This window comes from Lycorma delicatula, chromosome 10 (assembly GCF_047948215.1).
Source record: "Lycorma delicatula isolate Av1 chromosome 10, ASM4794821v1, whole genome shotgun sequence".
Taxonomy (NCBI): Eukaryota; Metazoa; Arthropoda; class Insecta; order Hemiptera; family Fulgoridae; genus Lycorma; species Lycorma delicatula.
Genome location: NC_134464.1, coordinates 11251021 through 11267780, shown reverse-complemented (window position 1 = coordinate 11267780; position 16760 = coordinate 11251021). Strand labels below are relative to the sequence as shown.

Below are 16760 nucleotides of genomic sequence, written 5' to 3'. Positions count from 1 at the left end.
TTACAAGGGTTATTTTTTTTCAAGGTCTGATTGGTCGCGAAATAATAACCCGCACAAAAATCGGATGAACCTTTGGGCGTATGTGTTGCGCAGCGTCTCTAGTATGGCCTTCAATCACGCCGCTTCACTTCGATTAGTTCTGAACACGCAGCTGGCACGTAAACATGTCTACAAGAATAGCATCTCCTGTCAAGTGTGAAGTTCGTGCGGTAATTCGATTTCTTTAGGCTGAGGGATGTAATGCAGCTGAAATTCATAGACGAATAAGTAATGTGTACGGTGAAACTTCAATGAGTTACGGCAAAGTGCGACAATGGTGCAGGAACTTTAAAGCAGGACGTACAGATTTTCATGATGCAGGCGGTCAGGGAAGGAAGCGACTGTCAACCGATGTTCTCATTGAGCGAGTGGATGTGGCAATTCGAGAAAATCGTCAGTTTACAATTTCTGTATTGAGTGATTCGTTTCCTGAAATTTCAAGGTCGGCTCTCTACACCGTTGTTAGAGTGAGAAACTTCAGTACCGCAAACTGTGTGTGAGATGGGTTCCCAAGATGCTGTCCGACAATCACAAAACAATGTGAATGGACACCTCCCTAACGTTTCTCCAGCGCTACCACAATGAAGGAGAAGATTTTTTGAACAAAATTTTCACAGGCGACGAGACACGGGTCCATTTCGAAACTGAAGAAACAAAAGAACAATCCAAACAGTGTATGTATTCGCATTCTCATTCTCCCAGAAAATTAAAGAAGTTCAAGCGAACTGTCTCCAACAGAAAGTATATGGCTACTGTGTTCTGGGACCTGAATGGAGTTTTCTTGGTGGAATTCATGAATCGTAGCATGACCATCACTGCAGCCTCATACTGCGTGACTCCTCAACGTCTACGAAGGGCGATTCAGCATAAGCGGAGAGGAATGTTGTCATCAGGCATTGTCTTTCTCCATGACAATGCTTGGCCGCACACTGCAGCTGTAGCAAACAAACTCCTGCAGCGTTTTCGTTGAGAAGTGTTTGATCACCCAGCATACAGCCCGGACACTGCTCCATCAGATTTTCACCTCTTTGCTCTCATGAAACGCCGGCTAGGAGGACAACATTTTGGCACAGACATCGAGCAGACCAGCGTATAAACATGGCTGAAAACACAGGCGGCTCCACTCTATGACGAGGGTATTGGAAAGTTGGTACCACGCTACGACAAATGTCTAAATCGGAGTGGCGACTATGTAGAGAAATAGCGTAACTATGTAAGTACTTGTTACAAATAAAAAATTTTTTTATTTTCATTGTGTTTTTAATTTCGTGACCGATCGGACCTTGAAAAAAAACCCTCGTAATTGTGATATTTTTACTATAATACATAAACATGATTGGACTTAAGTAAAATATTAGTTATCAAGTTTGATAATAATGCTATTATTGCATGAATTTGATGAAAATATGTAATATTACTGGTTATATTTATTTAAGATTTAATTATGAGTTTCTGTTTATTTTGTTGAGATGGTTGGTGTGGTGACCTTAAAAATTAATTATACTGATAATTGAATATCATGTATGCTTTAATATATTTATTGTTATTTATTTATTATTGATAATGTTGTAAAATGTAAAAAATAGTGTTCCAAAAATAAAATATTAAAATGTTTATTACACAATTACTATTCATTTTTAATTTCATTGTATGTTATGAAAATAACAGAAAAAAAATTACATAATGAGAGTTAAGTCTTAAAACATATGGTCGTTTTCAAGACCCGTAAATTATTTCATTATTATGAATCGGTTTGCAAAAACGCTCTTTTAGTTTTTTTGGGACAGTTTTGAAAGGAAACAGAAATATATAGTATTTAGTCTAGCATCACTTTTGTGCAAGTCAACATATTTTTAAAAGATGGCGAGAAATAAACAAGAACTGCCACAAATTAAAACTTGTTATCTTTCAATAAATAATAATGAATCGATTCATCAGTGTATGCTAATTTATTTAAATAAAAACAGATATAGAAGAATACCGATTATCCAGCTGAGTGTAATAAACACATTGTAATTAAAATAATTCTTTACTGTAATCAGAACGAGAGTAGATAGTAAAGGACCGGTTACTGTCATATTGATTACTGTCATATCGGTTACTGTCAAGTGTGATTTGCTAGTTCTCTACAGAAACTTTTGTCTCCATAGAGACTTGGAAGTTTATAAAACAAGTCGATTACTACAGAAGAAAAATTAGAGGCTATTTATTTCATCATTGTTGGACTGGGGACAATTGAAGAGGCTTTGGATCCAACTCGGAACAGAAATTGAAAGATCGATTTTGCAAAGGTTGGTAAGTAAGTAAGTGATACACAAAATAGAGCCATCAAACAAACAAATGTGAAAAAATGTAAATTCTACTTTTGCTGTTAAACCAAATTTGAAATAAAGTGGCTCGCTATCAGGCCCGATTCTATGCCGATGCTTTGGAATTTTTAAATATGGGAGAAGAGAAATTTACATTTAATCAGGGTTGGCTTGATCGACTGAAGTCCTAGACAATTAGTAAGATTTTGTCAGTGAAAACACTACAAAATTATGAAATTTTGATGCTGAAATCTTGAAATTTCAATAAAGGTTTTCAAATGTGATGAAACCGGTTTAAATTACAAAATACTATCATCAAAACTGTGTTTTTAAAGAAGAAAAGTTAGCTCTTGGCTACAGTGAAGCAAAAAGAGGTTTAACCATCACGCTTACCGTTCAAATAAATTGGGGTTTAGTAAGTTTGTTCTCATTGATGAAGCCTTTTAAAAACATTAACTAGCTTCCCCTGAAGTATACTAAAAAAAAGTGTACAGATGGATTTACAAAATGGTTTTATGAAGATCTTTTTTTTTGAATGTGTGAGATAATCTGCTATATAAATCATTCATGATGGATAATTTTGTCAGATAAAATTAAGTCGGTTAGTGGGAATATTCATGCTCTTTTCAATGTTTTAAATGTAAAAGATATACTTTAATAACTGCCAGAATTTTGGGAAGCTGTCAAAACCGATGAATGACAGTTTAAAGTCGGGATAATACATTAGCTCAACATCAACAAGAAACTGAGCGAGTCAGAAAGTCATCAAAACCTCTTTTATGGCTTGCAGTAATCTACAAACTATTGAGGGTCAACTGAAAAAGCCATTAAAAGGAGTAAGATTCTTCATTGACACTATGGTGGCTGCGTAATGTTGCAGCATAGAAGCATGGAATAATGGCAGAACAAGGTCATAAAGGACTTCTTTCAACGTTTAAAATGATTTATAAAGTTATTTAATGTAAAATAATAAATTTTTGTTACTTTTATTTAGAGTAATTTTTACTTTTACTTTCAAATATTCACTTAAATGTCATACTCTATTAACTATATATATATATGATTTTCTTAAAAATGCTATTTTATTGGCCTAATAGAATATTTTAAAATATAAGTATAAGTTGTGGAAATGTTAAGCATAGATTTATTTTTAAACCAGAATTAATGGGGCCAAACTGTATTACCTGAGCGTTTAGTTATCCAAGGTATGGTCCGTTTATATAAACTTGACTGAGCAATGTTCTAACTGCAGTTTAAACAATAATGCCATAAAGTAATTAAAATGATTTTAAAAAATAATATGAAGATACTACAAAAAAAACATCAAATAATTTTCACTTTCCAATTTGTTATTAAGCATCAGGATAAATCTATAAAATAAGAAAAGGTGTCAAACATAAATTCATTGAGTAAGGGTTTCTTATGAACATAGAAGGAAGCTTTGAAGAATGAAAAATTGGAAGAATTTTATTGGATTTATCCAAGAATTCTTGGAACCACTGGTCACGTTGGAATTTTGCTCTACAAAATTATTATTAAACATAAAAGAACCTTGAAAAATAATCTTAATACATCACTCAATCCACTGCATGAAAGGGGAAGATGAAAATCTCAATTAGTTCATAATTATTAGGCGGTGCAGCCCCCTGTAATACTTAAATTTAAAAATAGATGCATAATGGAAAAGATTAAATTGCCATTAAATTAAATTACATTGTTCTTGTTCACCATGATCAAAACCGATTAGAAATTAGGGTGGTATGATTTCTGCAAGGAGCATATTCCATGCATATATTTGTTTGGTACTTAGTGGAAATCATATTTGTGAAAAAGTATACCTTTTCAGTTCACTCGTCTCAAAATTCATAGAACCATAGCTAACCTGAATTGCACTCTTATCTTGAGGTTGCACTACTCCAAAACTGTTTTTGCATCAACGGAGTGAATCTAGTGAAAAAATTATAGGAATTGAACATTTAAGATGTAAGGTAAAATGAGAACAAAATAACAGACTTAGAATCAAATCACTGGTTAGTGAGAGGCCTAATACCCTAATTATTTTTTAAGATACAAAATATATCAAACAATAAAGGAGGCCTTGGAAAATAAATAACATACGAATCTGTTTTGTTTAACACCGCTTGAAACTAAAAGGAATTACAAATTAGGGATATGACATTCTCAGGTGGTACTGGCAACTCAAGTTTTTTTTTTGAGAAATGAAAAACCAAAAACTTCTAGGCATACATGTCTTGGCATTCTTGAACCTGATTACCTTATCAAGCTGTGTTAATTTTGAGGGGAGGGGGAGCCCACCAAAACTGATTTACCACCTAAGGATAAAACTTGAAATACATTTGAACCTCTATATATAACGAACTTTGATATTACAAATTGTTTTTCTGCACTGTGACATTTTAATAAGACTAAGTATAAATTTACCTCTATTTAACGTATTCATACCTCTATATAACAAAATGGTGACATACTGCATATTAACATGATACAGTATGTAGTAACATCAGTAACTTTTATGAAATGTTTTTTAACAGCGACACTAAATTTAATATTTTGGACATCTCTGTGAGTTTAAGATAGTTATTCTTTTAATTTCTGCACTGAAATTATAAATGTATACAAACACAAAGTATTCTTGACAATAGTCAAGAATGACAAGTTATTTTTACTGAAATGGTAAAGCAAAAATTTCCAAGATTCTCTTGTAAGCCATTAACAATAAAATCATAACTAAAAATTTAAACATCTGTTCTGCAGTTACTGTCTGCCTACGTATTAAAGTAGCGGAATTTCCTGAAATCCATTAACTAATGCAGAGCACTAACATTACTGTGCAAACCTTTATTCGTTTATCTAAACGAGACATTTGTCTACATTACATAGACATAACAAAAAAAATACTTAGAAAACATTTACCGCATAATCTCTCTATTGTTCAGTGCATACATATGAGAGCAGTTCAGAATGTTTGCGACCTAAGGAAAATAACAAAATTTCTTACCAAATTTTTTTTATTTTTCAACATAGTCACCTTTTAAAGTAATAAACTTAGTCCATCGTTTTTCCAGCTTATTTATTCCTTCATAAAATACAATTTCTCAAGCTCTGCAAACTAGGCATCTGTCTCGGCTATGACTTTGTAATTTGAGGCAAATCTTCACCCACCAAGCCATTTCTTCAGATTCAGGAACGGGAAATAATCACTCTGAGCTAAATGTGGTGCATGTGGAAGCAATTTGAAGCGCAGTTTGTGAATTTTAGCAGCAACAACAGAAAATGTGATCGCAGGTTCATTGTCAAGGTAAAAAAGTACTTTTCTCGCCTAAATGTGAACGTTTGGTCTTTTAATGGCCTTCAATCGCTTCAACAATGATGCATAATATTCTCCGGTGATTGTTTTTTTTCTTTTTCCAAGTAGTCAATGACATTACACCATGAACATCCCAAAAAACAGTGGCAACGACTTTCCCGCAGGTCCAATACTTTTTGCCTTCTTTGGAGCCTTCCATCGGTTTCGACCCACTGTTTAGACTGTTGCTTTGTCTCAGAGCAGTAATAATGAATCCGCTTTTCATCAGCAGTAATGAAACATTGCAAAAATTCAGTCGAGTTACGGTTGAACATGTCCAAACACTGCTGAGAAATGTTCATTTGTCTGCGTTTCTGATCAACCGTTAAAAACGCGGCACCTATTGTGCCGATAGCTATCTATATCCAAATGCTCGTGTAAGATGCGAGTACGGTCTACTGATTTTTTGCAAACTCTTGTATCTTCAACCGTCAATCTTTTATATCCGCATTGTGGATTTTTGCAATGCTTTCATCGGTCAAGGTGGTTGCAAGGCAACCTACAACAGTGTATAAGAAGCTTTTAAGAATAGCCTACAATCATTCCAAGTACGAGGTAAGTTTTATTGAGTACGAGGTATCAATCTAAGTAATCATTCTAATTCAATCATAATCGTAATTCAATCATTCTAAGTACGAGGTAAGTCTTACCTGAGATACATGCATTTTATACAGAATGTATAATTAATATGTAATGCATGACATAAAAACTACAGTTACATTTTTTTTCTATAGCGCTATTAAGAAAAATAACTGTATTCAATTTTAATTCATTATAAAACGAGATAAAACATTCATAAAAAAATTAGATGGAATTCTTATTACCTCTAATGAAAACCTCTATTTAACAAATTTTTCCTGGGATTCTCGATTTCATTATATAAAGATTTGACCATATATGACAGCATAGCACAGTTATATGACAGCGTTAACTCTTTGGGTAAAAAGAAAATAGAAAATTATGGTTATGATGAGAATACTCAGACAGCTCAGTTTCTTGTAATTGTTTTATAAAAACAGAAACCAATCACAAAAACTGTAAAAACCTTTTTTTATACGCAAAAGTAAACAAAAGAAAAAAATTGACTGATATAGTTCCAAACATTTTTTTTAAATGTTGGAATATAATATACACAAATTTTAACAGAGGATTAGCAATGAAAAAAAATAATTTTATTGCTCCCTATGATTATACACGTGCTTAAATTATGCGGTTGTAATATGTGGTATTTAATAAATTCTATAATTCAAGCTTTGAGTCCTCTACTCTACCTAATCCTCCCAAACAGTATTTGAATGCGCGAGGTAATAGAGAGAGAACTAGTACAAACATTTCTGCGAGATCTACCTTAAAACTCTCAAAATTGTTGGCCAGATCAGTTGTAATCTAGATAGTTTGCAGCCACCCAACTGTTTGCACAAATGAAGAACTGACTGGAAAAATTATACAGCGAGTTAAACTTTAGCAGAATTTAATAGATTCAAGTTATGACTGAGGGGTGGAACTCCGTTTCTTTACAAATTGATGCTGGGACTTCTGAATGTTGGGTTGCTACCACTGTTTCAAATTGGGTTTTGAAAGGTAATATTTTTTTACAACAAGTAAGAACAGCATGCGTGATTTTAATTGTTTGTGTTCATTTAATTAAGCAAAGATCTTTTAAAACCTAATTCGAACACCTAGTGCCTTGTCTAGAAGCAGAACTGGAACAATCCAGTGGCAGTCTCTGAATTAGCTTAATATAGAGCAAAAGCTAGATAAGCAAAGCTAACATTTTTAACAATTTTTCCTGTACAAAGAGCGTGCAGTTCTAAAACTGTTTTCATTTCTTAAATTCAAAGATTTTCTTATAATACCCAAAAGCCATAAAACAATTTCCAAATATATTGACAGTAACCCATGATGGTGGGGCAAAAACTTTGATATTTCGAATTTGCAAAAGCTCTTAGCACGAAAGTCATAGAAATTCTTTTGGACCTTACAATTTTTAGTAAATCTGATAAAATTTTATCGGACTTTATCAGAGTGCTTAGTAGACTCCAAAACATCATATTTCTGCAAGAGTGATCTTAGAGAAAAAATTGCATTGCACCGTTGTTTATTACTCCAAAGTTAAATATATATATTTCTAGCCAAATCTTCTTCCTTTGGAGAATATCCATAAGCCTGAAGTAACTGAAGTTTTATGCAAAAGTGGATTGCCAACAAAAAATTAAATAAATAATTTTTTTGTTGCTCATCTGCTGCAGGTGTCCATAACATCCTTGTCCACATAGAGGTATTAAACAAAAGGTGCAGTAGGAATGGTTTTTTTTTTCTTGTCTATAAAGATTCAGTAATGCAGAATCACATGTAAGTCAAAAGAGAACAAAGCCACTGACTGGTAAATAACCCTAAATACTTTCACATTTTGGTAGGAAATCTGATGAGAAAATAATAATACCTGATAATGACCCTTTCCAGATGAATCGCACAAATGAAATTGATGCGCATCAGTTTTTAAGCCCTGAAATCAGGACCGCTAAAAAATCTATTCTTTGTATCTATCAGTACACAAAGGTATTGGTATATAGTACCGCCTTAATTTTCTGTTGTAACACAATATATTTAATTGAGAAATATATTGAAAATTTTTGTACAGCTTTCTAAGTAAAGTAAAAGTGCAACGGTCCTAGCTCTTGCGTCGAACAAATATAACTTTAAAAATATTTTTATCAGGTTAGTTTCAATAATTATAATAAAGATTAAGCGAGCATAATTTATTATACAACATACATGCGATATATACATTACAAGCATTATGTAAATCTCCATAGAAGAAAATAAATCGTACGTAGATAACATTTACCGTTTAATAACTTTATCATTATCATAACCTCTACAACATGTCACTGAAATAGTTTAAAATAAATATGAATTATTAACACAAGTAATCTGTCTTTATCATGATATGAAAAATAAATTTTAACTTAAGATAAATTTTATACATATTCTTTTCTGACAGAAACACTTCTGCTTAAAAATATTAAATGTTTAAAATATACAAGAAAAGTAAGTGTGTGTGTGTGTGTTTTATATATATATATATATATATATATATATATAAACACAGCAAAATCATTTAAAAAATTATATAATTGCACTCAGATACCATCATGTATCTGAGTACAATTATATAAGTACATCATTATCAATGTTATAATTACATTCAAAATTGTTTTACACTTTCTGTCACTAAATGCATTATTCGAATTTACAATAAAAACCTTTGAACAACTAAGTTTCATTAAAAATATTTATAATTATTGACTGTTTGGTGGTGCTAATACAGGTACTGTAGGTAAAGTTGAATTCTTCAGCAGATTAGCGGTTAACAATAATGGCATGCTTGATATTCCTGTAAATAAAACCGTTGAGTTAAAGCTAATTCATGAACACAACATAAGTTATAATAAAAGTAGATGCAGAATAACAGATGTATAAGTAAATAAAATAAATAATTATACTGAATTGTACTAAATTATACTAAAAAATAAATAATTGTGTAAGAAACAACACACAATTATACACACACACATAACATTTATAACAAACCAATTATGTTTATCAAACTGATATTTGAATAACGGTACTTCAAGAACTAAAGTAAATAACTGTTTTCCAATAAGTTTCCTTCAAATTTCTTGAAAAGTTATATTAAAATTTGTTAAGATATTTTAACAGCAACATATTTTTCTCCGTCAATATATTTCAGAAAAGTTTTAACGACAGAAGATTTAAGTTCTCCATTTATTTATTTACAGCAGCCGCCTAAAATTAAGAATAATTTACGACGGTCAACTTAGGTTAAGAGATGGCTCTAAGAAGATACATGCATGTATATAGAGCTATTTTTTCTGTTTTATGTTGGATATTATGAATACTGCAGGAGATGCAGTTCTGTGATCAATTTTATTTGATTTTTGAGGTTAAAAGTCATACAAAACCATCCGGTTTAACGCCAGAAAGTTTCAGTATGAACTCATTTCACCAGGAAAACTGAAATACAGGAAAAATCTTTCACTAGCTGTAACTCGATAACAAAATGTTTTTTAGATATACGTTTGTATCAATGTTCTCAAGTAGAGCTTATTTCAAACTACAGTATATATATCTTTTTGAAAGATAGAAGATGACATGTCTCCAATTATTGCATGCTTGCACCGGTAAGACAAATACATAAAATCTGTATCTGAGAAAATAGGCCATAAAGGAACATCTAATGTAACTGCTCTGGTTAAATCCATCAATGTAAATCACTTCACCTTATAAAGAAGTATCTTTATTGCAGAAATTCTGTAATAATACTACACGCTTATTGTCTGTTTTTATTATAACTAATCACCTAAGTAAATATACTAATGAACAGTAAATGTAGCATGTAGTTTCATACTAAGGAAAGAACAAACATTCCCCAAGCTTGAATAATCATAAAACTAAATTAAATGGGAATTTGTGGAATTAAGACTGAAAATAAAAACAAAATCACACAGAAGATGCTAAGATTGTCCCTTTATGATGCATGTAAATCATTATTGGTCAGACTCGACCAGAGAGGGAAAGGCTCACCATCCTTCATTAAAGTGCTTACTATTTGACTAGACAGGAATGATCCGGTAGCAAATCAAACAAAATTTTACGAATGGTGATCCAACATCACAAGAATTGTACACTCTGAGGAGTAAACTACTAATCGAATTTAGACATTACCAAGATTCAGTAAAATTTAAGTACACATATTTCATCTGCATCCCAAAAGCTGTTACTGTAAATATTATGCTGTCACTTGTTAACCTATAAAAATGTTTTAAACACTGAATTTTGAGTTCTCTTACACGTTTAATTCAGGCAATGCATTCATAAAGCAGACCTAAATTTATGTGGAGTGATACTGAGATTTTTTTGTTAATTTAGATAATTTCACCTTATGACTCATTCATAAATGAAGTTTTGAAGCAAACGTTTTGCAGCTGCCGATGGATGTAGGATGTAGGCAAGACAGACTTCTAGAACGCTGGCAGGTTAGGTGGAATGAAGTAGGGGTTGCAAAACGCACCAAACAATCGATACCTAACCTGAAAAAATGGTTCAATAGAGGCTTTGGTGAAGTACACTATTATTTGTCTATTTGTCTATTAAGAAGACATCTTATGGAATTAACAGTATCATTGTTGAAATGGTGCATTGGCAATATTATGTACTTTCAACATCCTAGCCCTCAAAGGGGAAGACACCTACCTGATGATCCTGGTTAACATACCACCCCCTCCATTTCTAGCCAGAAGTTGCTTTACTGAAGGTCATCATCTTTTAGACCCTCTTAAACTTGATAACTCAACACAGTCATCAGTCTGGCGTCTTTCAGGAGGCCACCGATGCAAATGCGTCGGCAGACATTTCCATCAGTGTATTTACACAATATACAACCGGCTCTTCCAATCACAACTGGCTACCGTAACTTACAACCCTCAACTATCAAATTAACCAATTTGTGATTGTGCGACCTGCACGCTATCCTCCAACATCAAAGGTTTCACACTAAAACTCTTTCCATATACAGAATCATCTTTTGCCTGTTCTACCGGTTGTAGAAATATTTTATAGCCGACAATTGCGGGTATTCAATCAGTGTTTTTTATTCAGCATAAAGAGAAGATTCAACAATCTATATGTACAATGAATCTAAAGCAAAAAAGGAGGCAAACAAAACAATATCATTTATGGGACTTTTTACTGAAAATGTTTTAAACTCCAGTATAAAAACTGTTTTCATATTCAACACTGTGAGACTGGGAAAGGGAAAATAAATTGGAAAAGAGAAAAATTAAGTGGTTCACCTGAATCTGATAGGTTTAGAATAATTGATATGAAAATGATAATGGTTTTTGTAAGAAAGGCATATGGGCCTGTAAAGGATCTTCCTTTGTTCAGAATAGACATAAGGTTTTCCCTGTATACTAACTTTAAAAAATTGCAAATCTTGTGATTTAAAAAGTTTTATCCCTTCATTGTTTTACCATTAGATGGTAATGAATTCCATAAATAAAATGAAAGAAAAAAACAAAAAAATGGATTTGTAGAATTTTCTGCCTGTAGTCTACATAATATTACATTAAAAAAATTATAAATAACAGTTTTATCAGTAAGTACCTGATCAGAGTTCGCTTCACTCACCTTCCTGTTGTATCTCATTCTCTTTGCCAATTGTTATATCTCTACTTAAATAAACACACGTGTTTTCAAATTATAAACAATATCTATTTATTATAATATAATGAACAATGATGAAGAAACATTGAAATGCATATCGATAAAAACTGTCCACATCATCACTCCCATTCTCGATACATGGAGGCAAAAAAGTTAATATAATTCTCAAGTCTTAATATTAATAACCCCACTACAGATATAGTTACTTCCCAGTGCGTCACTAAATCACTAACACCTATTTAATCACCACAAACATCAGTAAGCAATCAAAAAATTTGATATTCCAAAACTTCTTAAACACCAGTCTATAGGAAATCGTAAAAATAAAACTAAATCCATATCCTAACTCTTTAAAATTTTATAGTCATCCAATATATTCCAAACCACAATAACCAACTCAAGTATCCATTAAAAAAAACCAAGAAACCAGTTAAAACACAATCCGCAACACATAGTGGAAAAAATAGCACGTGTTTCCACTATGAAGACTAGCAATTGACTGTATTTAGATAACTTGTAACTGAATAACATAACAACCGTTTACAATAAACTGAGATAAAGGAATGACATCATCAGTGACATCTAAATACGATTCCTTGATCAAAACACAGTGTAAAACTTAACACTTTATTTAAATGCAGTGTAAATAAAGTTTATAACTAAAAGAATTAAATTTTTTTTTTTTTGATGATGGCATCGGGTGCTTTAACCATTTTGCCCTATGAGAATGGAAATTTGTAGTGCATGAGAAATGCCATGTCTGACAGGGATTTGAGCCCAGGACCTCCGCATGAAAAGCTGAGACACTACCACTCCACTACGGAGATCGGCAATTAAAGTATTAAAATTTATTATACAAAAATTAACATCTACAATAGTTGTATCTGTAAATATGTGTTTGTCAAAATCCATTAGAATGTCATTGTGGAAATTTTTTAAGATTTGATTTTTTATTGATTGGACCAAAATGTATTATCTAGGGTGCACAAATTGCGGGTGTAACATATATCTACTTTTTAAACTAATGTTTGATTAGACTTACTAAATAATAATGCGAGTTATATGCTTTTCTTCTAGAAAAAATATACATTCAGTTTATTATAAAAAAGCATATAACTTTTTTGACCATAATTTCAACTGAATATAATAGTTGTAGTTAGAAAACAAATTAGTGTATTCTTACCTTGACATTAACATTTTCTTTTGCTGATGTTTCAAAGAATTCAATACCAAGTTGTTCTGCAAGTTGTTTACCTCTTTCAAATGATATAACTCTTTCATCTTCCATGTCACATTTATTATCTACAAGTATTACTTGTGCGTTATCCCACGAATAAGTTTTTATCTGCGTTACCCTGAAAATAAACAGAATCTCTAAGATTTATTATGAAACTTTAATAATTAAACTATAAGAAATTCAGTACGATATACAAAATATGAATTCTTCTCAAAACTTTCTTTGAAACTTTTCCATTTGCAGGCTGCAATTTCTGTAAGTGAAAATGTGAGCGCACCTTTTAGTTTTAATTGTTGAACTGCACATCATACAACAAAGTTTATTACTGCCAGCTTGAGCTAGTTATTCTTTTTTTTATTGTTTCAATTCTTAAATGTGGTACTACTTTATTCTCTGTTGGGTAGTGGTAGTATTTTTGTCTTTCTTCTGAAAAGTTCCGGCTTGGCATTTTTCACACGCTACAAAATTCTTTTCTAATTCACCATAAAAAAAAGGAGTAAAGTAACCGTCTGTTACAACTCTATGAAGAGATTTATAAATATGACTAAGTATAAACATAAATTTAAGTAATTTAAATCACAGTATTTGTTGAAGGCTGTCTTTCCTTTCTCTATTCTTCAAACAGATCCCTCTTAAATCAGTAATGCTCCAAGTGTCATCCATTCCATTTTCAGCAACTAAAACATCTTTTTGAAAACTTTCCACGCCTTTTTTTTTGGAGATATTAGGAAGATAGTATAATTAATTGGTATCTATTCTTGTTAACGTTTAAGATGTGTATTGTTATTTATGATATATTATGTTTTTCATCAGGATGATTACGGAGAGCAATTTTAAAAATAAAACATTCTGTTAGATGTTGTTAATTTCTGAATATATTTAAACACTGAAAAACTTTATACATGACATATATATATTTGCTTTATATATAGTAGCTTTTTGAACAACTGCAAAAGAAGGTAATAAAAAATGATTTGATACTATATAATAAAGCCATATATGGAGAACATAGCAGCAAAATATTTGTGCAAAGTAAAAAAATTTAAGTCAGAGTACATCTGAAAATGTAACTGTATTACCATATTTGAGATGTTAATTTTAAGTAACTAAAATTACTTTATATCCTTTAATATTATAATTTCAATGAGCATGATTAACAGTCAAATTTAATTTACTAATAAAGTTTGAAAATTTTCAATCTGTATTTCTACAGACAAGTGAAACTGCTTTTGACCATCGGGTACCCAGGGTATTTATTAAATCGGGTAATTCTGGAAGTATCCGATTTAATATTTATTAGTTCTCTTCTAATATCATTAAATAAATTTTATTAAAATGTTTCCTTATAAGAGAAATAAATGAGTTATTAATTTTTACGTGAGATATGTTAAATTTGGTAACGGTTAATGAAATAACACCAGAATCTCTAGGAAAAATCTGTTGAAATTAATTTTTTAAATGGTTTACTAAGTCTTATCTAAATTGATTTTAAAAATTGTTTTTTTATTTGTTTTTCATAATTTAAATGCTGTCTAGTAAAAAAATAAAAAAAATATATATATACTAATTTATCATTACTTTGATATTAGAACAGACATTAGTTTTAATGATGAAATTAAAAATAACTTCATTTATTTAAGGTACCACTATTAAGAATAAACCACTAGTAAAACTGACACAATGGAAGTTTCCTGAGATAAACCGTTCACACATGTACAAAGTTGTCACACAGTGACAATATGTTATTGAAAGAAGATATGTTAGTGAAAACATAGTTTTCTGAAACTACGTTTTATAAAAATTCCCACCACTCAAAAGGCTATTCAGATTGACAAAAAAACCATTTTTACTGTATAATCTTATTCATTACGAATCGTTATGTGTTACATGTTTACCGATATCATTTGTCGGAAAAGATATTTAGAGACCTCAAGTAAAAGTGACGTATTTATGACCACAAAATCCTTCTTTTTTTTGTGTGCCATATATCATAATTTATTATGTTTTTCAATACATTGGTATGTTACTTGTAAGATAAGCTATTTTTGTAAATAATAAATAAGTCCGTAACCCTCATAGCAATTATAATACACAAATCACACACACGCGCACGCGCGCACAAGCACATTTCTGAGAAAAAAATGGTCATATTCTTTCTAGTCTAATTAAGACTAAGTCTTATTAAGAATTTGCTCCTCGTAATCATCTCCAACCAGAAAATCTGTTTGTGTTGCCTGTAAGAGCAAACCAGTTCTGAGACATCTGCAACATAAAGATCACACATAACTTTAAGTGTACTTCATCAGACATCTTTAAAAAAAAAATTTGTTAGTTTTTATGCATAAGAGTGCACCATCTAACAAATTTCCTAAGAAGTATAGTTCGGCATACAACCAACAAATGACTAATACCTTTCCTTAGAGGAATTTGCTGTCGCTTATCATCCCACTAAGCCTGATTACACCACAATCTACAAGTACACAGTGCCACTGTGACATTAATAAGCCACAATAAATCTTCCTACATTTTGCACCATCAATCAATTTAGATAAATGGCATTCCTGTATAAAATCAAACCCAGCATGTAGGGACTGGAGTCAATAATTTCTACATCTAGCAGCATCATGTAGAGGAACAGATTGCTTTTTCAGAAGCGAACTATTACACGACCCATTGTAGGTTTCTGATATGACTAATCCATTTCTGAAACCTAATACTGTTACCTATACGTACATATATATCTTTGTATAGTTATCATGTTCCAATTTGGGACCATTTACTCTATGCAGTCAAGGATCTCAGGTCTAGCATTATCAACATCAGAAAGAGCAGGATCCCTCTTTGGATTTCAAACTAAAGCTTTCCTGCAAGGCTTAAATGATAAGAGAAACCGCTGCCGCTCTGATAAGTTTAACATATTATCAGAGGGTGTAGTGGATGCACAGATATAATATCCATGCTAGGGAGCTAACAGACATCCAACAGTTGTTACATTGATACACTAAAGTGTACTGTGTTTAGAATTAGCTATTTACTCAACTTAGACAACTTATTTCTTGCAAAAAGTGTGATTAGTTAAAAAAAATTACACATTTGCAATTTATTTATAAAAGTTTAAATGCATATATTGTTTATGTACAAATTTTTTTTGTTGCACTTACTCCTTTTGTTTTTTCTCCCATGTTAATACTTTTGCAAAATTCTCTTCTTTTAAAAACATTTTTTCTTCTAAAATTTAATCAAAATTAATAATTAATAATAATTAGTTATAAAATTAAAACCTATATGTTTATCATCTCAGTTGCTGATGAAAACTGAACTATTCAGCTGCAGTTACAATCAGTTGGTGAAATAAATAGTATAAAAACTATTTTTTTTTTGCCATAATTTGAATGTGTTTTTAAATATAAATTAAATTTATTATTTTGTAATTCTAATTCTATCATCATGTTCAAATTTACTAATTAGTAAATCTTGTACACCCTACTAATGATTTCATTAATTATACAGGGAGTAAAAAAAATCACGTGATACACATTCAACCACTAGGAGAGTTTGT

General features: G+C 31.3%; 1 protein-coding gene across 5 annotated transcripts in view; it reads right to left on the bottom strand.

Moving 5' to 3' along the window:
• Window positions 1-8804: 8804 nt before the first annotated feature.
• Window positions 8805-16760, bottom strand: part of LOC142331163 (ras-related protein Rab-3-like) — a 134598-nt gene continuing 126642 nt past the window's right edge. For 4 of the 5 annotated variants that reach the window (XR_012757905.1, XR_012757906.1, XR_012757907.1 and 1 more), the window contains 4 exons: window positions 16363-16429; window positions 13148-13319; window positions 10679-10829; window positions 8805-9112 (listed from right to left, as the gene is read on the bottom strand). Coding sequence is in view for 1 of the 5 variants with exons in the window: in XM_075376872.1 (XP_075232987.1) it covers window positions 9086-9112; window positions 13148-13319; window positions 16363-16421 (258 nt within the window). In the remaining 4 variants the exon portion in view is untranslated. The remainder of the gene's footprint in view (window positions 9113-10678; window positions 10830-13147; window positions 13320-16362; window positions 16430-16760) is intronic. The other variant, XM_075376872.1, reaches the window with a different exon arrangement.